The sequence below is a fragment of the Mobula birostris genome, chromosome 26 (genome assembly GCF_030028105.1).
Source record: "Mobula birostris isolate sMobBir1 chromosome 26, sMobBir1.hap1, whole genome shotgun sequence".
Classification (NCBI taxonomy): domain Eukaryota; kingdom Metazoa; phylum Chordata; class Chondrichthyes; order Myliobatiformes; family Myliobatidae; genus Mobula; species Mobula birostris.
Genome location: NC_092395.1, coordinates 18,948,058 through 18,973,803, shown reverse-complemented (window position 1 = coordinate 18,973,803; position 25,746 = coordinate 18,948,058). Strand labels below are relative to the sequence as shown.

The following is a 25,746-nucleotide window of genomic DNA, read 5'->3' as shown; positions in this document are numbered from 1 at the left end:
AGCGTTCAGTTCCTTCACCCTGCTTTTGCAGGGAAATGCACAGCACATGTACTCTCTTCCCCTGTGGGCGGGCTGTCAGTTAGAGGTGATCCTCATAAGGAGGGAGTAGTATTGCTTCCATTTGGAAGAAGAGAAAGTCATTGACTGCAGAAGGCTGAGCAAAGAAAGGGTTAATTTGCTTATTTGTGGGTGGTGAAATTCCTCGTTCCTTCTCGAGGAGAGAAAGGAATTTCAAATTGTCTCCCATTGGAGTGACCATGCTTCAGTGTTCTACACCCTCACAATGACCCACGGCTCTTTAACTAAGGTGGAAACTATTCTTTACACTCTGATGAAGGTCTACACTTGCTTTGCAAACTTTTCAAAGAGCATTTAAGGATAGAATATGGATAATTACATTAATCAGGAGTTGGCATGACAACTGTTTGTGTCTTCTATGCATAAACAAATCATTGCACTGAGAACAGTTACATAATCTCGCTATAAGCTCCGTGTGCATTTGGTTGCAAGCAGTGTTCAGATAAAAAAAAATACAAGTAGAACTCCTAGCTGCAGATTTCTCTTCCTAAAATAATCTAGTAGTCACCTCGCCTGTTTCAAAGTCAAAGGTGAAGTAAATTTATTATCAAAGTACATATTTGTCACCATATACGGTCTTGGGCACATACAGTATATATATGCCTAAGACTTTTGCACAGGACTGTATTTGTCATCATGGAGCAGCGAGTGAATTTGTAAATCTGGTGGGAGCAAAGGATGTTGAGAATGATGAGAGTGACCCCGGGAGGGATGTGGGACAGGAAGCAGAGAAGGAGTTTCGGGGCGGGCAGGGGGTTTGGATGGCGTGTGTGCAGACACACCCAGCCCTGAGACACCAGGCAAGGTCATTTGATTCCAAACAATTGATTTATTGATCATTACAGAATGTGTGTCTGGTGCTTTCCACCTTCCTCCCCTCTCCCTTCCCCTCTTCCCAACATGGTTCCCCTCTCCCTGCCCCCTTCCCACTCTCAGACCACAATAGAGCCCCATGTCAGAATCAGATTTCTCATCACTTACACATATGTCATGAAATTAGATTTTTTTTTTAGCTAGGCCTAAGACTTTTGCAAAGTACTGTATCACCTTCAGGTACATGGATGAGAGAACAAAGGAGGGCTATATTCTGAAGGAGGGAAGGTTTAGGTTGATCTTAGAGTAGGTTAAAAGGCCAGCACAGAATCCTGGGCTGAAAAGCTTGTACTGTGCAGTAGTGTTCTATGTTTTGTGAAACATTACCTGCCTATTTCCCTCCACAGATGCTGCCTGGCCTGGTGAATTTCTCCAGAAGACTGTCTTTTGATCTTAAAAATGTTTGTTTCCCAAGTGAGGGTGAGCTTCCAGAGACTGAAGTTCTCCTGAAAGAAACTAACTGCAGTTTGTGGAAACTTCCCATGAGTTCCATACAATTAATCTTGTCACTGCCACATGCTGTTAGTGGGAGCTTGCTGAGAGCAAATAGACAGTCATATTTCCCGTATTGCCACACAGCAACACGTACTTCACTGATTGTTAAGTGTCATCAAGTGCCCTGAAGGTTGCTGCGTAAATCTAGGTCGTTCTTTGTTTGAAATGCAAGATCAGGTTATTCTTTATTTGTTAAGGTGGAATACTAATTTGCTGTTTTTCTTAAAACCCTTTCAGTACTTACATGAAAATGGGGTGGTCCATCGAGACCTTAAACCTGAAAACTTACTGTATGCAGACCTCTCGTCAGCTGCACCACTGAAAATTGGTGAGTCTCATTTTAAACTAATTTAAAATGCACTTAACTTCAAAGTTGAGGTGAACTCATCGTTACTTCACAATACAGGGACATAATTCCTCCTTTGAACATAGAACAATGCAGCAGTGGCCTGTCAATGCATGATGCTCTGCTGAACTAGTTGGACTGGTGATTAAATGCCTAACTAAATTAGTCCGTTCTGCCTGCACAAGGTCCATACCCTTCCATTCTCTGCATATTCACATGCTACAAGCATTGTAAATGTCTCCTTTGTACTTGCCTCCATTATCCCCCCGGCAGTGCATTCCAGGCACCCACCACTGTCCGTGTAAGCAATTTGCCTCCCACTTCTCCTTTTTTGCTGTCAATATTTCAAAGTATTGCAGAAAGGACATTTCAAGTTGCACACTGATAAAAGTTCACGATAGTTCATTCCCTGATGAAAATTCAAAAGGTAAGTGTTTCCCTCCCTGCAGATGTTGCCTGACCAGCTATATATTTCAGTTTTTCTTTGTTTCATTAATATCTAACTGGAATGCAATTCCAAGAAATACTCTTTCCACCAGGAGTAATCAGCCAGCAATCAGGTCTGATCTCCCAGTCCAAGAGCGTAGGGGTGAAACAGAATGCTAGATCTGCTACATTAGCATAAACTCATAACAACATTGGCTGACTTCTTTATGCTGTAGTGGCTGAATGCCTTTACCAGCTGAATCAGTAGGGAAAACCTGTCTCATGTTTTTTGATGTGTTAATATAATTCTTTGAGTTTCTGCAGCCATAAATCATAAAAACCATGAAAATGCCTTACAACAGGAGGTTTGTTTCCCGAAAGGATACTCTCATAATGAAAGTCAGCTTCTCTGTCACGCCATTGAAGATTTTCTTTAGAACACTACCATTTTATTGAGATTCAAGCCACAGGAAATTCACAGCTCACAAAGGGAAAAGGAAAGATAATATTTCGGATGCAGACACAGCATTCGGCCTGACTTTGGTCTGACGGCCCTAAGCCAAATGGAAGATCTAGACTCACTACCCACAGCCTGCATCCACCTCACACTTTCCTCATTCAAATGCAAAGTTGACTTGATAGAGGTGCACAAAAAGATAAGGTGCATAGATCAAAGGGATAACCAGAGACTTTTTTCCCCCAAGGTGGAAATGGCTAAAAAGAGGGGATATAATTTTAATGTGATTGGAGATAAGTATAGGGCTGATATCAGAGGTAAGTTTTTTACGCAGGAAATGATGGGTGTGTGGAACATCCTGCCAAGGGTGGTGATAGAGAAAATATATTAGGAACATTAGAAAAATGGATGATATAAAATTGAAGGCTATGGGGGAGGGAAGGGTTAGATTGATCTTAGAGTAGATTAAAAGGTTGGCACAACATTGTGAGCTGAGGGCCTGTACTATGTTGTAATTTTCTATATTCTATATGTTCTAATTTAAATTGTGTACAGATTTTATTACCTTAAGACTGGTTCCCATTTTATTTAATCCATAATTATGCTGTCAATAATTTCATAATCCCAGAATGATCCCCAACAGTCTGAAGTATAATGTAACCCCAATAGGAAGTAACTTGTAGTTTTGTGCTGTGAGGTTATTCGTGGAGATACATAGGTCCCTGGGTTGTACAGTAGGTCTTTCTGACACCATCTCTGATGGTACCAGAGTGCACTGGACCTCAATTGGTGCTGATCACTACAGCACCCTTAGTCTTCTAGTCTGAACGCCTGACAGCTACATACCACAATCCCCACCCTCTACTTTTTCAAAAACAAAAACTTGCCCAGTTAAATTGAACGAACTGCAGATACTGGAAAATGTTGGAAGTACTCAAAATGTCAGGTTGCATCTGTAGGAAGAGAAACAGAGTCAGTGTTTCAGGTCAGAGACACTTTGTACAAGTTCGAGTTTATCGTCATTCAACCATAAACATGTATACCACCAAAGGAAATGGCTGTGGATAATCAGCTATGATCACAGTGAATGGTGGTGCTGACTCGAAGGGCCGAATGGCCTACTCCTGCACTTATTGTCTATCGTCTATCGAAACAACGTTCCTCCCGGCCAAGGTGCATATTCCTCAGAAACAACACATAAAATAATATTACCACAAATAAGTTTACACATAATTCCAGAAGATTAACCTTTAGCGTAAGATGCATTTACAACACAAGTTAAAAGGCAATTACGTAGTATAATGCTACTGGCGTTACATAAGACCTGGGTTGTGGGAGGGAGTTCATAAGTCTCATGGCTTGGGAGAAGCTGTTTCCCATCGTAACAGTCCTTGTCCTAATGCTATGGGCCTCCTGCCTGATGGTAGAGGATCAAAGAGATTGAGGGACGGATGGGAGAGATTCTTGACAATGCTAAGGTGGAAGAGAAGAACAAGAAGAAGAAGAAAGCCGTTAACTCCGAGTGGAGTCATCGGGACGCCGTCATGATGGTATTTTTTTTAGCAGGCTTTCTTATTTTTACGAGGCTGAGTTGCTAGCTCGACGCTCAACCCAGCACAGATGGAAAGCGTGCAAGGGAGCAGGCTGGATTCGAACGCAGGAGCCTTCGCTCTAAAGTCCAGCGTTGATGCCACTACGCCACCAGCCGGCCAAAGTGGAAGAGAGACCCTGATAATCTTCTCAACAGCCCTCGCAATCATTTGTAGAGCCTTGTGATCAGATGCCTTGAAAGTCCTGCACCAGACGGTGATGCAGCTGGTGAGGGCACCCTCGATGGTATTCCTGTAAGAATTGATTAGAATAGGGACAGGGTGGGGGGAGGGAGGCCCTTGCTCACCTCAATCTCCACAGCAAGTGGAGACGTACGGTTCGACCTGTGCTGCTGAGTATTTCCATCATCTTGCTTTACATCTGCTTGAACCATACACCGCCGTTTGTGAGCCGTGTGCCCCTCTGGACCCTCGCCCTCCCTGCTGCTTGTTGGAAACCCGAGTTTGGTACAAAATCCCCTCCCTACCACTGGCACTTCTGTGGCTAGGAATTGCCCACAGATGGGTGAGGAGATGTGACAGCTGGCACTGGGCGAGCAGGAACAAGTACTGTGACCACTCGGCGTCCAATGCCAGCTCGGACCTGTCCCCAGGCTAACATGGTGAATGAGAACCATTGCATTTTGTGTGTGTTGGTCTTTTTTTTAAAAAAAGAGCTCCAGTTAGTCCCAGCTCCTGGATCTTCATCAAGCTGTATTCACTGAACCATGAACCTCAGAGTTCTCAAACCTAACTGAGTGAAATCATTTTGCCGCATAGTTTATTATATGTCCCCAACAGTCCATTGATTGGAATCACAGAGTACAGAAAGGAGAAAAAGCCACTCTAGGCATTGACATACCACCTAGATCCTCCATTCTCTCTCATCACCATCTCTTTTATGTGATGGAAGCTGCTGTCTCGCCATCCTTTTGCTAGACTGCATGGCTCTGTCCAACTCTGAGATTTCTTGGTCAAAGATCAATGGGAACTTATGAAAGAGAATGTCTTGCCCATCGAAGCTAATTCTTTTTGCTTGTGTTTGGCCCATATCCATCTAATCCCCGGGTTCCCCACCATGTTTATGCCATGGACCCATACCATTAACCAAGGAGTCCATGGACCCCAGGTTGCTCCAAGCCTTTCCGATCCATGTACTAGGCCGTGTATCTGCTGAGAGAACACAGGTGGTCGAGCAGCTTCCGGGAGTGGGAAAGGAATGATTGGGTTGAAACTCTGTATCAGGACTAGCTTCTTGTGTCTCCAGAGTAGGTATAGGACCTGGGCAGTCACACAAGACATGGGGCAGCTCCTGCTACCCTCCCCTGGCAATCTCCACACCAGCCAGCCACTGCTGGGGGGTAGCAAGAGCTGCTGAGGCCTTCATCCTTGTTTGCTTACCGGCAGCCACAAAGCAAGAAACCAAGAAGAACCCAATTTAAAAAATGAAATAAAGACCACTGGCCGATGCACAGAGAAGGAAAAATACACAAATCATACAAACAGAAACGAGCATCAACATTCCAAACCAAACTGAATCCTTAGATGCAAATCCTGGAGCAGCCCGGAGTAGGCCCAAAGCCTCGGTATCAGGCCATCATTTTAGTGGGCATGGAGCGCAGCAGCCAGGACAGTTTTTGTCACTATGGGAGCAACAGCAGAGAACAGGGATTTGCAGCAGGTTCCTGGCAAAGCAGCAAGCGGTAAGGAAAGGACAGAAGATCTCAAAGAGCCGCTAAAACAGCAGCGCTATCAGTAATTCATTTAATGCCTTGACCCTTTGTGGTCCCCTTTCTCAGGAATGCCTTCTACACCATAAGTGAGATACCAGCACTCAAGTTTCCTTCACACAGACTGTGACAAAAGCCCGTGATGGAACAAGTGGCCTCCTTTCTGTGCTCTATGTGATTCTAATCAATGAACTGTTGGGAACTTAGATAGTGTGGCAATAACTTCTAAAGTGATTTCACTGTAGGTTATGTTTGAGAATTAAGATACAGCACTGCAGTTCATGGTTCAATGGCTATACCACGATGAAGAGCCATGAGCTGCAACTAACTGAATCACTTTTTTAGAGACCAACAAACACAAAATGCTGGAGGACCTCAGCAGGTCACACAGCATCTGTGGAAAGGAATAAATAGTTAATGTTTCAGGCCGAGACCATTCATCAAGACCTTCACCCTCCCAATCACCCAGTGCTATTTCTTAGTGCAGAAGGGACGTAAGAATATTGTATATTGCTAGGTCCGAAGAATTGTTGTTGCAGTGAGAGACCGCTAAAATAAGGTTGTTTTCTCCGGATTAGCCAAGACTGAAGTGTATAAAATCATGAGTGATTGAGATGAACGTCTTTGTGGAAGAATAAAGGAATATTTATCTGATAGCACCGGAGTTGTTAGTACTTTTCCATTATGACCCTCAAAGTTACGAAAATATAAAACTTCCTTATTCTTCTGGTGTTGCGAAAATGTTGCACGTAGTCATCCAGACTAGCTGGTCGAAGGGTCAGCAAAAGGGTTAATGAACTAGGTAGCTAATTTGCATTTTTCTATTTGAACTTGGTAACCCAACAACCCGATGTCCTAAACTTAGACTTACAGCAGATAGTCTTTACTACTCAGGATGCAGTTCTAAGTGCAGAAAAGAGGAACATGCATTCATATGATTTAGTTACTGTCTGTTCTATGATTAAAAATACCTTGTGCTACGGATATACCTATTTGCTCCTGTTTTTCTGTGTGGTTAGTGTTCGGTTAAGACTAAAATTATGAACATCTTAGTTCGGTATAGTATAAAAAAAGGATCTTTCCACTGTTTATTTTGGGGTCCAGGACACCCTGAGTGTGAGATGGACCCCCCCCCCATGATAGGTCTCATAAATAAAGTGGATTTGACCCTAGTCTTCTCGAAGTCTGTGTTTATTTGTTGGATTGAAATCGTTTTGCTAACAATCTTTAACAGAAGTCAATAATTAGGCTGCACAGGTTTATCAAAATAAATGGACTTGGGGGGAAAAAGTTATTTTACTCAACAAATGGTGGAGATTTGTAATTAACAGCCCAAATAGCAGTAGAGGCAAAAGCTTTTGACATATTTCAGAAGTACCTGGATGAGTACTTGAAGGCCTGTAGGACCGTGGACTGAGAACTGGGAAGAGGGATTGTCCGAAAGTCCATTTTTAAAAAAAAATTTCTTTAGTTTTTTTTAAGAAGAAATATAAGGAGTCAATTTATACAACAATTAATACATATTGAAAAAAAAATTAATTCAAATACATTAATAAGTCCAAGAGAAAAAAAAGAAGTCCATTTTTGGCTTGTATCAACACAATGTGATAATTCACCTCCTCCTTCTCCTCTGTAAATGGGTATTATTCCCCAGTAAAAAATTCCAGTTTGGTGTTGTCCAAACTGCAAGGGCATCTAGTCCCTGCTCCACAGTGGCATCTTTATTCAAGAAGGGCAGAAGAGGCAGATGAGTTACTTACAGGCTTGTGATGGCGGCATCAGTAAAAGTGAAGTCATTAGAAAGTAATCTCACTAGGAGATTCAGGGATTAATTAAGTATAGCACAAGGAGTACTGCTTGGGGAGATCCTTTTTGAAGGGCTATCCAAGTGTATTCGTGAGGGCAGCGTGGTTGATGTAGTCCACATGTGTTTCAGTGAAGCCTTGGCAAGATCTCACATGGAAGACTGGTTCAATATAGTGATAGTCATACTTTATTGATCCCGAGGGAAATTGGTTTTCATTACAGTTGCACCATAAGTAATTAAATAGTAATAAAACCATAAATAATTAAATAGTAATATGTAAATTATGCCAGGAAATAAGTCCAGGACCATCCTATTGGCTCAGGGTGTCTGACCCTCCAAGGGAGGGGTTGTAAAGTTTGATGGCCACAGGCAGGAATGACTTCCTGTGACGCTCAGTGTTGCATCTCGGTGGAATGAGTCTCTGGCTGAATGTACTCCTGTGCCCACCCAGTACATTATGTAGTGGATGGGAGACATTGTCCAAGATGGCATGCAACTTGGACAGCATCCTCTTTTCAGACACCACCGTCAGAGAGTCCAGATCCATTCCCACAACATCACTGGCCTTACGAATGAGTTTGTTGATTCTGTTGGTGTCTGCTACCCTCAGCCTGCTGCCCCAGCACACAACAGCAAACATGACAGCACTGGCCACCACAGACTCGTAGAACATCCTCAGCATCGTCCGACAGATGCTAAAGGACCTCAGTCTCCTCAGGAAATAGAGACGGCCCTGACCCTTCTTGTAGATATATTCAATCGTATAGAATTCGGGACTTGAGGATTTATACCTTTTACCCAATGAGTGATTGGAATGCAAGTGTGGTTGAAGCAGAGTCTCTCACATTTAAGAGTCTGGAGAAGTACTTGAACCACCAAGGCATAGGAAGCTACAGATTAAATGCTGATAAACAGATAGGTGGAGATGAGCACTTAATAGTGAGCAAGAACGTGGTAGCCTCAGAGGCTGTTTCTGTGATGACTGACTTGTATGGCTCCTCTCACTTCACTTTCATTTACATTATCTTTCTTCTTGCTTTTAGCTGACTTTGGTCTGTCCAAAATTGTGAATGAACAGGTTGCCATGAAGACAGTATGTGGGACTCCAGGTTATTGTGGTAAGTGAGATAGGGTTTCTTTCGATATTTTAAAATGTCATGATCTTTGGATGCAAACTTACTGAAGGAACACAATCCATTATAAATTATAAGCAGGAGAAAGTCTGCAGATGCTGGAAGTCCAGAGCAACACACGCAAAGTGCTGGAGGAACTCAGCAGGTCAGGCAGCATCCGTGGAAATGAATAAACAGTCAATGTTTCAGGCCGAGACCCTTCTTCAGGACTGGAGAAGAAGGGGGAAGACACAGCGTAAAGAAAGGTGGGGAAGGGGAAGGAGGATAGGTAGAAGGTGATAGGTGAAGCCAGGTAGGAAAGGCTGGAGAAGACATAACCTGATAGGAGAGGAGAATGGAACTTTGGAGGAAGTGGAGGAGGAGGGGACCCAGGGTAAGAAAGGCATTGTCGGAGAAAGGGAAAGAGGAGGTACTTTCATCCTTTTATGAGGAAATAACCTCCTCTAATTTCATTCCTATTTATTAGAACATAGGAAAGTACAGCACAGTACAGACCTTCCATATTGTGCTGATTCTTTAACTTACTCCAAGATCAACCTAAACCTTCTGTCCCTTCATTTCTCTTTACAGAGCAAATACATCTCAATCAGAGTGAAGTGTTAACTGGGTCGGCTTCTTTTATATAATTCTGATGAGCAGGTCCCATTTTCCCAGTGGTATTCTCCCAAGGGTAAGAGAAGTGAAATAATTTTTCCATCATCTAGATGAATAAAGGTGTCCAAAGATTGACCAGCAGTGTCTTCTCTTCCTGCTCTCTCGTGCTGCATTTGCAGTCCAGCTGACAAATCAATAGGGCTTGGCCTGACTTTGTATCTCTCATCTACAGGGTGGTCTTCACCTGCATTGTCCAAAACCAGGGTTGATCTCCATACAGATACTGTTTCGCCTCATTGCCAGGATGTGGACCACCTACTGCCATACAGCCAAACACCATCCCTGCTCTGTTTACCTACTGCTAAATCTCAAAGTTACCTCTAGATTCAACCATTGAAAGTGTTTCTAGGTGTCCTCCCTTGTTCCACTTCCCATAAGTTTATCCACCAATCTGCTAACCAAATTTTAAATTACACCAAGTTCCTGTTTTCAGATTTCTTCATGGTCTCCTCCCTTCTCTCAGACCTCAAACTCTGACTTTTCTCCAATTCAGAACTCTCATTATTGCCTGAATTTAATCACCCCTCCACAGGCAGCTGTCTTCAGTTGCCATAGTCCTAAAATCACCCAAATCTCTCCGTAGATGCTGCCTGGCCTGCTGAATTCCTCCAGCATTTTGTGTGTGTCGCCCGGATTTCCAGCATCTGCAGATTTTCTCTTGTCCCAAGTCTCTCCTATTCTCTCCCCCTTTAAGATCCTCCACAAAACCTACCTCTTTAGCCACCTCTTGTCCTATTCGCCAAAATTTTCTTTGTGGCACAGTGCCAAAATATATTGAACTCTGAAGTCTGGACGACCCTGAGCTATATTAGCATTGTGCTAACCACTGCGCCACCGTGGCACCATTGCTGGTGTTATTGCTGATATTAAATGTTTTCTCCAACATTATGCTACCACAAATACTTTCTAGGAGTCTATTCTTCTCTCTCAAATCACACCAAAAGTTCAAAGTAAATTTATTATCAAACGACGTATATGTCACCATACTCTACCCTGACATTCATTTTTCTTGCGGGCATTCATAATAGAACAAAGAAATACAACAGGATCAATGGGGAAAAAAGCACACAAAGACTGACAAACAGCCAGTGTGCAAAAGAAAGCAATCTGTGCAAATACAACGAAAAACATGGGCTGTATCCATCAATTTTTGCAGGCTTTTCTGTTCTTGGGCATTGGTGCTTCCATTCCTAGAATGGAAAAGCCAACTAAAGGCAGTAGATATAGCCCAATCCTTCACAGGAAAAGCCCTCCCCTTCAGGTCTTCCATTTGCTCCACATTTCATTGCCTTTCATCTGTTTTAGTTCTATGAACTGAAATAAAAATGCATTAAATATATGAATACAGATAAATACATTAATACAGAGGATTCTTTCAGCTTCAGGTAATTTTTTTCCTGAATTTTTTAAAGGCTGAAGTAAAATCCAAAATGGAGTGGTTGGCCTTATCATATGTATCATATTAGGTGGTTTCGTGAGGTGTGAGACAATCGCAGATGGGGCTGTGTTAAAAGCGGCCTGTTATTTATCGTGGGAAGTGTCAGGTTTGCTGCCTTCGTTCTAATCTTTTTTCCTGTCACAGTTAACAGTCATTGTAACAGAGAAAATATTATAACCGAGATGGAATCAGACAGCCCTAAGCAAAGATGAGTTTTCACAGTGTCTGTTGCTCTCTCTGCTTGCGTTCATGTCAAGATTCTGAAGTTAGCAGGTGGGGATGAATTTAATCTGCGCTGTTCATTTCAGAAAAAAATGTGACATTTATAAAGAAGGCTTGAATTTTTCACTTTTATTTTATGTTCAGTACATTTATGCTGTTCTTATTAGTGTTTGGCAAAATTAGGCAATTCTTACTGAATTTTAAAAAGATTCTAAGGAATTTTCCATCTCCAAGAAACACGGCTAAATCCCTCTGTTCAGCAACATTCTGTAGTCACTCATCCAATAACAATTACAATGACTTGAAGTTAATTAATTCCTCATCAAAACTCCATTTCCTTTTATATAATCTGAATAGCTCCTAGTTCTCACCTATTCTGGCCACCTCACCTTTCCCATCTCCTTCATACCACAACCACCAAAGGAACAATTTGAGAGATAACCACACAGTACACTTTGAAGTCAAAGTAAATGAAAATGTGCACTCAGTAGCCACTTTTTTGGGTACAACTGTATGCCTGCTTGTTAATGTAAATATCAAATCAGCCAATCTTGTGGCAGCAACTCAATGCTTAAAAGCGTGCAGACGTGGTCAAGAGGTTCACTTGTCTGTCAGAATGGGGAGGAAGTGTGATCTAAGTGATTTTGACCGTGGAATGATTGTTAGTACCAGATACGGGGGTTTGAGCATCTCAGAACTCCTGGGACTTTCACACACAGCGGTCTCTAGAGTTTACACAGAAGGGTGTGAAAAACAAAATACAAATCCGGTGAATGGCAGTTCTCTGGGAGAAAATGCCTTGTTAATGAGAGAGAGCTCAGAGGAGAATAGCTGCTTCACGCTGACAGGTAGCAACAAATAACCACAACAGTGGAGTGCAGAAGAGCATCTCTGAAAGCACAGCACGTTGAGCCTTGAAGTAGATGGGCTTCAGCAGCAGAAGACCATGAACATACACTCAGTGGCCACATTATTAGGTGCAGGAGGTAGACTGATTTTTAAAAAGAGAGAAAAAATTTTAGTGTTATTTTTCACATGTGCACTAAAACAGTGAAATGCTCATTTGTGCCAAAGGCCAACACAATGTGAGGATGTGCTGGGGGCAGCGCACAAGCATTGCCATGTTTCCAGCACCAACAGAGCATACTTACTTGGCCCTAACCCATTTCTCTTTTGGAGTGTGGGAAGTGAACTGGAGCACCCAGAGGAAATCCACGTGGTCACGGGGAGAACATACAAACTCCTTACAGACAACGGCGGGAATTGAAGCTGATCGCTGGTGCTGTGCTAGCCATTACACTAACTGCTGCTGATAGATCTTCAACAATTTTTTTTCAATAAAACTGAACCATTCAGGCCTTGTAATGCTTGCTGCAACTCCATAGGCAGCACTACCTCCTCAGGTAAATTTTTAGAAGGATTGCTTCCTACTTAAATTACCATGAAAGTCGGATATTTAGAAGAAGAAGCTGGAATAGGTCAAGTGGCTCCTCAAACTGTCTCTAACGTTCTGTAAGATTTCCATCAATTTGATCTTGGCATTCACTCCATTGCTTGGAACACTTGGAGGCACAACAAATGCAGATGCTCCAATCTGCAGTAACAGTCTCGGGGGGAGCTCATCAGGTTGAGTATCGTCAGTGGATGGAAATGAATTAATTGTCAACATTTCAAGTCAAAGCCCTGCACCAGTCTTAATGCAAGGTTTTGACCTGTAACACCAACAACTCTTTTCCTTTCATGGTCTTTCACAGATGCCGCTCGACCCACTGGGTTCCTCCAGCACATTGTTTGTTGCTTGTAACACTCAGTCCAAGTGTCTGTCTATGTCTGTCTTGAACACCTTTCACCGACCTGCATCGCCACTTCCCTCTGGAGTAGACAATTCCAACGAATGCAACCCTCTGAGAGAAGAAATTCCTCCCTGTCCCAGTCTTAAATGGGTAAACTCCCCATTCTGGAATTGTGTTCTAACTTCGCCCACAAGAGGAAACTACTCAATACCTGCCTAGTCGAGCCTCCTTAAAATCATATATGTCAGCAATTGCTGAAGAATCAACAGATTCTTCTCGTGTCTGTTGAATAAAGACCCAACATATTCTCCCTTTTCTCATTAGAAACCCCCTTCATCCTTGGAATATTATCTAAATTGGCCCCAGTGCAAGTCCCCTTGTGTAAATAAGGGCACCAAAACTGTGTTCATGGATCCCAAGTGTAGTCTCACCAATGGCCTGTTCAATTCCAGCAAGAATCACTCACTTTCCCATTCCATTCCTTCTAATGTAATTGCCAACATTCATTTTACCTAATTACTTACTATAGAAGTATTTTAACTTTCTGAACTCCATGAATGAGGACATGCAAATCGCTCTATGCGGCAGCATTCTGTAGGCTTTCAATCCTCATCCAATTCAACAGTGTTCTGATAGTCTCTATTTTCCACAAAATTTATGACCTCAATTTTTCCCATTTTACACTCCAACTGCTGTAATTCTTTGCCTACTCACCATATCCATTTACAGCAGGGGTTCCATGGGCCCCTCAGTTAACGGTTAGGGCCCATGGCATAAAAAGGGTTGGGAAGCCCTGCTTTACAGACTCTCGGGAATATCCTTAGAACCTATCTACCACATATGAGCATCCATATCGAACACATCATTCTCCACAACCTCCACCATCTTCAACAGGACCCTACCACCAAACACATCTCTAGCTCCTGCCCCACTCTCCGCTTTCCACAGGGATTGCTCTCTCTGTGATTCTCTTGTCCATTCATCCCTCCCCACCGTAGAATGAGGGGGGACCTCATAGAAACATTTCGAATGTTGAAAGGCATGGACAAAGTGGATGTGGCAAAATTGTTTCCCATGATGGGGGAATCTAGTGTGAGAGGGCATGACTTAAGGATTGAAGGGCGCCCATTCAGAACAGAGATGCGAAGAAATTTTTTTAGCCAGAGGGTGGTAAATCTATGGAATTTGTTGCCACGGGCGGCAGTGGAGGCCAAGTCATTGGGTGTATTTAAGGCAGAGATTGATAGATATCTGAGTAGCAAAGGTTATGGTGAGAAGGTGGGGGAGTGGGACTAAATGGAAGAATGGATCAGCCCATGATAAAATGGTGGAGCAGACGCAATGGGCCGAATGGCCGACTTCTGCTCCTTTGTCTTGTCTTATGGTCTTATCTCCCTCCCGACACTTATCCCTGCAAGCGGAAGAAGTGATACACCTGCCCACTTACCTCCTCCATCACTACCATTAGGGGCCCCAAACAGTCCTTCCAGGTGAGGCAACGCTTCACCTGTGAGTCTATTGGAATCACCTACTGTATCCAGTGCTCCTGATGTGGCCTCCTCTACATCAGTGAGACGCAACGTAGATTTGGGGAACATTTTGCCCCATCTGCAACAAGCAGGATTTCCCAGTGGCCAAACACTTTTATTCCACTGCCCATTCCCGTTCCCAGATGTCAGTCCATGGCCTCCTCTACTGCCATGATGAGGCCATATTCAGGTTGGAGGAGCAACACCTCCTATTCCATATGGAAACCTAATGGTATTTACAACGATTTATCTAACTTTTGGTGATTTCTCCCTTCTTTCCATTCTCTCTGTATTCCTTCCCAGTTCTGGCCCCCACTTACCCCTTCTCTTCTCCTCACCTGCCTGTTACCTCCCTCTGATGCATTTCCTCCTTCCTTTTCTCCCATGGTCCACTCTGCTCTCTTATCAGATTCCTTCTTTCTCAGCCCTTTACCTTTTCCACCTATCACCTCCCAGCCCCTCCCCCACCCCATACCTTCGCGCCTCACCTAGTCTCACCTATCACCTTCCAGCTTGTACTCCTTCCCCCCCCCTCCCCCCCCATCTTCTAATTCTGACTTCTCCCCACTTCCTTGCCAGTCCTGACGACGTGCTCCAGCCCGGAACTTCAGCACTTTATTCCTTCTCCTTGATGCTGACTTTTTTTGTGTGTGTTACTCTTTACAACTTCCCCACGCATCAGAGAATCCGCAACAAATCCAGCAACTGTAGACTCAACTCAGCTCAATCAACAACATTATTAACATGCATCAAAAGTAGTGGAGCTCCAACCCCTATTAAAAACAAAAACAAATTTGAACCCTTAATCCCTGACTCACTGTTTTCAATTTGTTAACCATGCTGACAGATTACTCCCTGTGCCCTGAACTCTTTGAACCTTTGTCTGTGTCGCCTTGCGTAAATCCAAAGTACACTTTATCCACCGGTTCCCTTCATCTCTTCTGCTTGCTAAATCCTCAGACAACCCAATAAATTGACAGACATGATTTCTCTACAGACATGAATTAAGTTAACTCTCTAGGATTGTACTATTGTCTATCCCCACTTCTTTCTTAATAATTCTCTCCAGCATTAACCCCAATGACAGATGTAAGGCTGTTAATTTTAGCTCCAACTCCGATCTAATTATTTTACAAAATAACACTGTGTCCTTGTTTGCTTTTTTATCTGTATTTATTCACAAGATGTGAGCTAACTGCAACACCTTAACCAATCAATCAGTTGGTGAGGTGAACGGCATAGAGTCTGAGGAAGTGTCAATCAGAAGGGGTGATTTCAGCGTCAGTCCAGAAAGGGAAGTAAAGGAATGAATATTGAATTAGTGGATAGACAAAAGAGAAATATAAAAATGAAGAATAAAAGTCTCGGGCGCTCAACAAAACATTACCACAGATGGCTATCACTAAATGCATTTAAGGAGAATGTGGGAGCATTTCTAGATGCCAAAGGCATCATGGAGTAAGGGGAAGTGGACAGAAAAATTGCACTGACGTAGAGAATCAGTTGTAGCCATGTAGAGTGGTGGAGCAGGCTTGAAGAACTGGACAGCAGAACGACTCTCACTTTTAAGGACTGTTCATCTCATGTTCTTGATGTTTGTTGCTTATTTACTTATTTTATTATTGTTATTTCTTCTTTCTCTTTGTATTTGTTGTCTTTTGCACATTGGCTGTGCACCCATTTGCTGCGGTCTTTCGTTGAATCCATCATAGTTATTGGACTTATGAGTATGCCCGCAAGAAAATGAATCTCGGGGCTGTATATGGTGACACATATGTATTTTGATAATAAATTTACTTTGAACTTTGAGCTTACTCTTGCTTCTGTTAACCTATGTTTCAGTGCTTTCTGTCCCCCCTCCTTTTGTAAACAGGGCTATTATATTTGCCATTTGTCATCATTATGTGCCGTGTCATATGACACAGATGATCACGGTCTCATTTTCGACCAAAGTGGCTTGATATTGCCATCTTCTAGGAAGTGTCTTTACAAGAGGGGTGACCCCAGCCATTATCAGTACTCTTCAGAGAGTGTCTACCTGGCATCAGTGGTGACATAATCAAGACTTGTGATATGAACCAGCTGCACATGTGACCATCCACCACCTGCTCCCATGGCTTCACGTGACCCTGATCCGGGGGGTGGGGGGGTGCGAGGGGGGGCTAAACAGGTGCTACACCTTGCCCAAGAGTGACCTGCAGGCATGCAGAGGGAAGGAACACCTAACTTTGGTGGAGATCCCGCCACCTTTACTGTACCGAGATGATTTTGGATTATCACAACCAACGACTCCACAAGCTCCACATCCACTTTGTTTACAAAGCTGAGAAGCCAGCCCACAGGTCTGTCTATTTATTACTTTTACTTTTGTGATAGTGAATGTTGGAGCTTCCTCCCTACCTTCTGCTCCCGGATTTCCTATTTTCTCATCACTCTTCACGTCTTTTATTATAATGGTGGATGAAAAATATTTGTTCATTCACCAAGTTCCTAGTTCCCATTATTTATTCCCCAGTTGTGTCCTCTAAGAATATTCACCATCCCAGAGCAATCTCTTCCTGTGTATGTTCTTGTAGAAACTCATATTCTTTGTTGTTACATTTCTTTTCTAATCTATTTTCTCCCCCTCAGTTTTTGTTTTGGGAATCTTTCACTGCTGTCTGAAATGTTCCAATCGTCTGGCCAATCATTAACCTTCATAGGATTCTATATATTTCCTTTCAATTCTTTAGCATTATAATGGATGGTTAGCTCATTCTTCTGTCAAGCTTTTGTTTCTCAGTTGAAAATATTTTTGTTAAGAATTATGTCATAAGTGTCTACTAATGCTTATCTTCCATTTTACTTTTTAATATATTTTAGGGTCATACAGGTCATAGATCAATACAGCATGGGCACAGGACCTTTGGCCCAAAGTGTCCGTGCTGACTCAGTGCCCTGGCAGCTATACCCAATTTCCTGCATTCAGCCCAAATCCTTCTAAGACCATGTATCAAACAAGCTCTTCTTAAATGAAACTGTTGTACCTGCCCCAACCACTTCTTCTGACAGCTCATCCTATATGATCATATACTAATATACTATAAAATTCAGTTCAAAGTACATTTATTATCAAAGTATGCGTGCAGTGTACGACCCTGAGATTCATCTTCCCATAGACAGCCACAAAATAGGAAACCATGGAACATGTTCAAAGAAAGACATCAACCCCCACCCCCATTGGCAAAAAAAAGCAAAAATGGCAAAAAAGGATCAAAAAACACAGAATATAAAACAAAAGATCAAAAGAGTCCAGGCATATTCAGATCAGCTGAGTTCATTTCAATCTAGCACTGTGCCATTCATTATCTGCTGACCGCCCCAATCAAAAACACCCAAAATACCAACAAATAAAGGAGTGACCAGAAACAGAAGCACATCATAATGTGAACTGCAGAGTCCAATCCGCAAACCATGTCGATTAAACCTTGCCCAACAGCCAGGACTCCAGCAGCATCGAGCTAATGGGAGAGAGAGGCCATTTGAACACAGGGACCTTCTTCTGGGAGTAGTGAGCGAGAGGGAGGGAGAAACCATCACACGCAGGCACCTTCCTCCAATAACAGCGAGCAAGAAGCTGGTAGATGGCGCTAAACACTCGCTCGCCTTCTGCTCTCTCGATGATTTCGATCTTCCTCGATGCATTGATCATCAAGATCAATGAGAAATGGGAGTCGATCATAGGCTTGTGCCCCATCTCCAGGCTTCTTGACCTCAAAACCTCTCTGAACACCCTTGGAGACAGCAAAGCACCAGATCGCTCAATTGGCCTGAAAACAAACCACGAAAACATAGGTCACAGGCTCCAGCATTTCAACCACATTTGAAAGAAAAATATGATGTAAAAGAAGAGACAGAAGTAGTTTTGTGGACTGACTGGAGAATGCCCTTGGTCGCATTGTTCAGCAGCACCATCTTCATCTGGAAGTAGGCTCATATGCTATATAATTTACTCTGAACTTTGTTCTCACCACCCTTTGGGTGGAAAAGTTGCTCCTCAGTTCTCTCTTAAATCTTTTCCAATCCATTTTAACCAACTTTGCCCACATAGCATTTAATTGTCTTTATTTCATTTAAAAACATCAGTTCAGACCTAAGTTCATTACTTTCAATCTGAATGTAAACTTTACCTTATGATCATTTTTCTTCAAATGATTCTTTACTCCACTATGATTAATTAATCTTTCTCATTGACCAAGACTGAAGCTAACATTTTATTCTTTAAAAAAAAGTCCCTCACATAATCAATGAACTCACTTTCAAAACTTCCTTTGGCAATTTGGTTTCTCTAATCTATGTGAAGATTAAAATCCCCACAATTATTACAGAACCTATTTTTCAAGTGCCTGTTATTTTTTTTAGTTTATACTCCACTGTTTGTTGGAGAATGAATTCCCTCCACCTGTGACTACTTCCTCTTATGATTTCTTATCTGCACCATAAAAACCTCTCAGCCATTTCCCTCTGTGACTAATTCTATTCTTTCTCAACAGAGCTATCCCACTTCCCTTTCCTTTCTCTCCATCCTTCTGAAGTGTCAAATGCACAGAATGATTTATTTTTTAGCCTGTGTCAACTTGCAACTTGTTTGTGCTTGGAGAAGAGGTTGTACCCATTTATTTCTATTTGTACATTTAATTCATCCATCTTGATACTATTGCTGCTTGCTTTCAAATAGCGCTGTTTTTCTTGAATCATTTTCTCTACTTGAGCTCTATTTGCAAATGCATTCTTATAGAATAATAATCCACAGAGCCTGCAGTCCACTGAATCCAGATCAACTATCATCCATTCCAATGTTTTAGTTATCCTACCAAGCCACATTATTACCTCATATTTCCATTAGTTTCCCACCCCGTCCCAGATTCCACCATGAAACTACACTATAGCGTCAATATGTCAGTTCAAAGTGATCAACTAGCCTTTGGGATGTGGGAGAATCCCAAATGGTCGCAGGGAGAAAATGCAAACTCTGAACAGACCAGAGATCGAAAATGAAGCCCGGTCACAGGAGTGGTACTCTTCATGCCACTGTGCTGCTCTTGTGTTTGTATGCTTTCCCTTTCTTGTCTAAACCTGGCTATCATTTCCTATTTGCTACCTTGCACTATGATATACTTTTGTTTTAACTTTCAAAATTTTTCTTCACCTGAACCTTCCGTGGTTGATTAGTTTAAAGCCTGAAGTATTTGGGCCATTGAGGCAGAACAGACTCGATGGGCCAAAAGGCCTGCTTCAGCTCCTATATCTTATGGTCTTAAGTTGATTTTCCATTGAATTCTCAACTATTTTCTGCTCATAATGCAATATCACGTCCCCAAAATGTCAACCATCCCTCTGTCTCCACAGATGTTGCCTGGCATGCTGAATTTATCCAGTTACAGCATCCATGGTTCCTCATCTCCCCTAATTTATGCTTATTTGGATGGCATACTTCATTGTCACCGTGATATTAGTAAAACTTCTCTCTACCTATTTACTATTGGATGAACAATAGTTTTATTGATATTCTGCACAGGGCAGGACATCCTGGGTGAAGTCCACAGATTAGGAACCAAGTGAGAAGGTAGCAAGGGCTAACTTAACTTATTCTCCCAGATGATCTGGTTTCCTTCTACAATCCAAAGACATGCTGATTGGTAGATTCATTTGCCACTGTAATCCACCCCCATTCTAAGATGGTTGGTGGAAGATCAAGGGGTTGCTCAAAGTTCAAAGTACATGTATGTCACCATATACAGCCCCGAGATTCCTTTTCATGCAGGCATACTCACTGAATCCAATAACGGTAATAGAATCAATCAAAGACAGCCCCAACTGGGCATGCAACCAGTGTGCAAAAGACAACAAACTGTGCAAATATAAAAAGGAAGAAATGATATTTATAAATAAATAAGCAATAAATAGCGAGGACATGAGATAAAGAGTCCTTGAAAGTGAGTCCATCGATTGTGGAACATTTTAGTGATGGGCAAGTGAAGTTGAGTGAACCCTTTGGTTCAAGAGCCTGGTGGTTGAGAGGGAATAACTGTTCCTGAAGCTGGTGGTGCAAGTCCTGAGGCTCCAGTACCTTCTTCCTGATGGCAGCAGCAAGAAAAGAACATGACCTGGGTGGTGGGGTCCGTGATGATGGATGCGCTTTCCTGCGAGAATCCTCCATGTAGACATGCTCATTGGTGGGGCGGGCTGTATTCACTACTTTTTGTAACCCATCTGGGGTGGGTGCTTTCCATGGGTTCTGTCCTGAAGGCTGCTTGTGCATCAGCCTCTGAGACTGAAATCACAGGATCAGTGGGGTCTGTGGGATATCACGATGGTGCCTCTATGTTTTGGTGGTCAAAGTGAGCCTAGGACCACTGTCTTGTCTTGTCTTGTCTGCACCAACATGCGGGAGCAATGTGTGGTTAAGTGCCTTGCTCAAGGACACAACATGCTCCCTCAGCTGAGGCTCAAACTCACGACCTTCAGATCACTAGTCCAACGCCTTAACCACTTGGCCACGAGCCAACTGTTGTCGCCTATGTCACTTGATTTTACTTTATAAGAGGTGATTGTGGATCTCATGGTCCATCCAGGATTTCTGGGTAGGGATGACTCTGAATGATTCTGTGAGGGTACACTCGTCTGTAACTGTTTTTATAATGTTCATAAGAACTATGAACAATGCCATGGCAATGAACTCATTCAGATCCTCAGATGATGGCCTACGTCCACCAACTCAAAGCAATCCTGTAGTCGTTCCTCTGAATCCCATGCCCACCTCTTTGCTGTCCTGACCCTAAAGCTTTGCTCTTTATCTTCTGTCTGTATGCAGGTAGGAGGAGGACAGCCAAGTGATCAAGTTTCCCAAAACCTGGTCTTGGCATGGTACAGTAGGCATTCCTTATCTTAGCATAACAGTGTGCTGGGACCTCTGGTGCTACAATATGAAATGCAGTGTTGGGCTGGACTGTTTCATGATGGCATCATGCGGTATCTCAAATGTTTGACTATAGTCAGCCGCTGGCTGTATGTAAACTGTGGTCAGGATCATGGAGGAGAACTCCCTCGGTAAATAGAATCGATGGCATTTGATCCATTAGGTGTTCAAGATCAGAGGAACATGAGTTCCTCTAAACTATTGCATTGGAGCTCTGCATGAAACACACACTTCCAATCTTTTCTTTTTGTGAATTAGCAGATTGGTCCGTCCTGTGTATCGAGATGTCTTCGGGTCTGATCACCGTATCTGGTGTGCTGGGAGTAAGCCATACCTCAATAAAACACAGAACACTATTTCTCATTTTTTCTTCAATACAGCAATCATGCCCTCATGTCCTCAGTTTATTTTTCCAGCAGCTGCCCATTTGCTAAGAAGATACTGGGCAGAAGGAGTCTCATTCCTGTGTGTTTCAGCCTGGCTTGGAGAACACCCCCCTCCTGCCATGGCAATGAACCTATGTCCACTTACAGGTGTCATACCTGCTTACTTGAGAATTAAGTCCACCGAGTCAATCAGAAGAATGTGAGATTTGTAGTACATTAAGTTACTTAATGAGAAAGTATATGCTTCATATTGCACTGACAGTAATTCAGAAGAGGTATATTTGGTATTCTATGTGGCCCGCAGAAGGTCACCATGATTCACCAGCACTATCCTTATTAATAGGCTGAATGAAGTAACATATTACAGGGTAAATAGTACTGATGAGTTTTCTCTGTTAGCTAGCATGCATTTGACGAGTTAAGTGGCCTTCAGTGTCACAAGGAAATGGATGTGTATACTCGCTCAAAAGCTAGATTCAGAAATGGTTGACCAGTTCCAAAATCTTCAACTCTAATCTCAAGTAATCATTTTCATGTTACACTGGCAGTGAACTGATAACCACAATAACTTTAAAGAGTGGGAGTCCTCAAGAAATTCCATCTTACAGCTATCTGCTCCAGTACTAATCCTGAGGACTAGAATGCAGAGGCAAGAATGTAATGTAAAGGCTTTATAAGGCATTGGTTAAACAGCAGTTGGAGTATTGTGAGCAGATTTGATCCCCTTATCTAAGAAAGGATTTGCGGCATTGGATAGAGTCCAGAGGAGGTTCATAAGAATTATCCTAGGAATAAAAGGGTTGACATTGATTGCATTTGATGGCTCTGGCCTGTAGTCACTGGTGTTTAGAAGAATGAAGGAGGAATCTCATTAAAACCTATCAATTAATGAAGGACCCAGATACAGTGGACATGGAGAGATGTGCCCTATAGTAGGAGCATCTAGGACCAAAGAGCACAGCCTCAGAATACAAGGACGTCCCTTGAGAACAGAGATGAGGAGCAATTTCTTTAGGCAGAGAGTAGGGAATCTGTGGAATTCATTGTCACAAGTGGCTGTGGAGTCCAAGTCACTAAATATATTTTAAGCAGAGGTTCATAAGTTCTTGACTCATTAGGGTGTCAAAGCTTAAGGGAGAAGGCAGGAGAATGAGGTTGAGAGGAATAATAAATCAGCCATGATGCAGTGAAAGAGCAGACTCGATGGGCTGTATGACCTAATTCTGCTCCTATGTCTTATGGTCTATTCTTTAGATCTTTAAGCAGAGCCCATTGCCCTGTTGTCCTTTCCAGTGTTATCTTGTTGGCATTAGCATCAATTCTGGAAAGAATGTCAGTATCTATGAATTAGAATGGAAGCTAGCCACGTCTTCCCTTTAAACTGAAAGTGTTCATTCCATGGTTGTAGTCAGACAGTTTCTGAACAATAAGGAAATCCGACAGGAAAGTGGACAATTAATCTTGTTAAATGTTGGAGAAGGCTTGAGTGACTTCAGTTCTAATGTTAAAGTTGAAATAAGCGTGTATGTCACCCAAATTAGGATGTTTCCTAGGCAAGAAATGAACATACTGAATTTCCTATTAATACACTGGCACTAAAAGGAGGGATATTTTTAATAATGAGAATTGATGAATTATGAAATTATGGTGAAAATTCACAGTGGCCTCTTTATTTGGTGCCTCATGAGTGTATGCTCACGGTCTTCGGCTGCTGTTGCCCATCCATTTCAAGGACTGATGTGTTGTGTGTTTAGAGATGATCTTCTGCACACCACTGTTGTAACACATGGTTATTTGAGTTATACACACAAAATGCTGGTGTGACTGACGAAGGGTCTTGGCCCGAAACATTGACTGTACTTCTTCCTATTGATGCTGCTTGGCCTGCTGTGTTCCACCAGCATTTTGTGTGCGTTGCTTGAATTTCCAGCATCTGCAGATTTTCTCGTGTTTGCGTTATTTGAGTTATTATCATCCGCCTGTCAGCCTGAACCATCCTGGCCATTCTCCTCTGACCTCTCTCATTAACAAGGCATTTTCACCAACAGCACTGCTGCTCACTGGATATTTTGTGTTTTTGTTTGTTAACTCTAGAGACAGAAAATCTCAGATCAGCAGTGTCTGATACCCAATCCACTCGTCTGGCACCAACAATCGTTCTACGGTTAGAGTCACTTAGATCACATTTCTTCCCTATTCTGATGCTTAATCTCAACAACAAATGATCTTCTTGACCACGTCTGCATGCTTTTATGCATTAAGTTGCTGCCACATGATGGGCCCATCAGATATTTTCCTGGATTAGAGAGCGTACTTTATGAAAAGAGGTTGAGTGAACTTGGCCTTTTCTTGGAGCAACGGAGGATGAGAGATGACTTGATAGAGTTGTACAAGATGATGAGAGGCATTGATCATGTGGATAACCAAAGGCTTTTTTCCAGGGCTGAAATAGTTAACACGAGGGGGCATAGTTTTAAGGTGCTTTGAAGTAGGTACAGAGGAAATGTCAGGGGTAAGTTTTTCACACAGAGAGCGGTGAGTGTGTGGAATGCACTGCCAGCAAAGGTGGTAGAAGCTGATACAATAGGGTCTTTTAAGAGACTCTTAGATAGGTACAAGGAGCTTAGGAAAATAGAGGGCTATGCGCTAGGGAAATTCTAGGCAGTTTCTAGAGTAGGTTACGTGGTCAGCACAACACTGTGGGCCAAAGGGCCTGGAAAGTGCTGCAGTTGTCTATGTTCTATATTTGCATTTTCAAGTAGGTGCACATAATAAAGTTTTCCTTTGTTATGTGTCCTGTCATATGGCATGGATAATCATGGTATTTCCATGACCGTGATCATCTTGGCAAATCTTTCTGCAGAAGTGGTTTGCTATTGCCTTCTTCTGGGCAGCAGTTTTACAAGACGGGTGACCCCAGCCATCGGGGGCTAAGCAGGTGGTGCCTCTTGCCCACGGCTGGCCTGCAGGCTACAGGAGGAAAGGAGTGCCTTACACAACTTTGGTGGTGGTGTGGAGATACTTCTCCACCAACCTTATAAAGTAGCAACCCTAAATAGTAAAAAGTTAACACCTCCTGCTGTTCTGCTTTTGTTACTACTGTGGAGGACTCACATCCAGCCTGTTGATTTTGTTCTGTTTTGTAAACAAAAAAATTATTACAATAAAAAGACAGGAGTCTGAAATGATGAGGGTCTTAGTTCGTGCTTACTATAAGCAAAGTGTGCGTACCACATGGTAGCGTCATGACATACGCAATTCGCTTATTTTTTACATATCACATGTAATGAATTATTTAAATGAGCAATTATGATAAATCAAACTATATATTTATAATGTTACTCAAATACTACTGCAATATTAAACACACAACATTCCTCCCTGGTTAGCTGTAAACTCCAATTCAATATAGAATGCATCTGAAGCACACACACAGTATACTAAATAATAAACCGCCATATAGACATCCACTGCATAGTAAATATTAAATTGTCCCAGTCAAGCCTAAAGATTTAGTCACCGTGGAAGCTTTCTTACTCATGTGGGATAACATCTTTCTTGACAAAGGTTTCAAGGTACATTTAATGCCAGAGAAATGTATACAATATACATCCTGAAATTCTTTTTCTTTGCAAACATCCACAAAAACAGAGGAGTGCACCAAAGAATGAATGACCATTAAATGTTAGAACCCCAAAGCCCCTTCCAGCAGCCCCCTCCCATGCGTAAGCAGCAGCAAAGCAACGATCCCCCCCTCCCCCACCAGCAGAAAAAGCATCGGCGCTAGCACTGCCCGGCGGTAGAGACGTGTGGTTGTGAAACAATCTCAGGT

General features: G+C 42.5%; 1 protein-coding gene across 1 annotated transcript in view; it reads left to right on the top strand.

Annotated features, from left to right (window-relative positions):
* The window catches only part of LOC140187998 (calcium/calmodulin-dependent protein kinase type IV-like), a 148,884-nt gene that overhangs the window by 94,184 nt on the left and 28,954 nt on the right, over positions 1–25,746 (top strand). The window contains exons 6-7 of the mRNA XM_072243866.1: positions 1,684–1,774; positions 8,845–8,919. Coding sequence (XP_072099967.1) covers positions 1,684–1,774; positions 8,845–8,919 — 166 coding nt within the window. The remainder of the gene's footprint in view (positions 1–1,683; positions 1,775–8,844; positions 8,920–25,746) is intronic.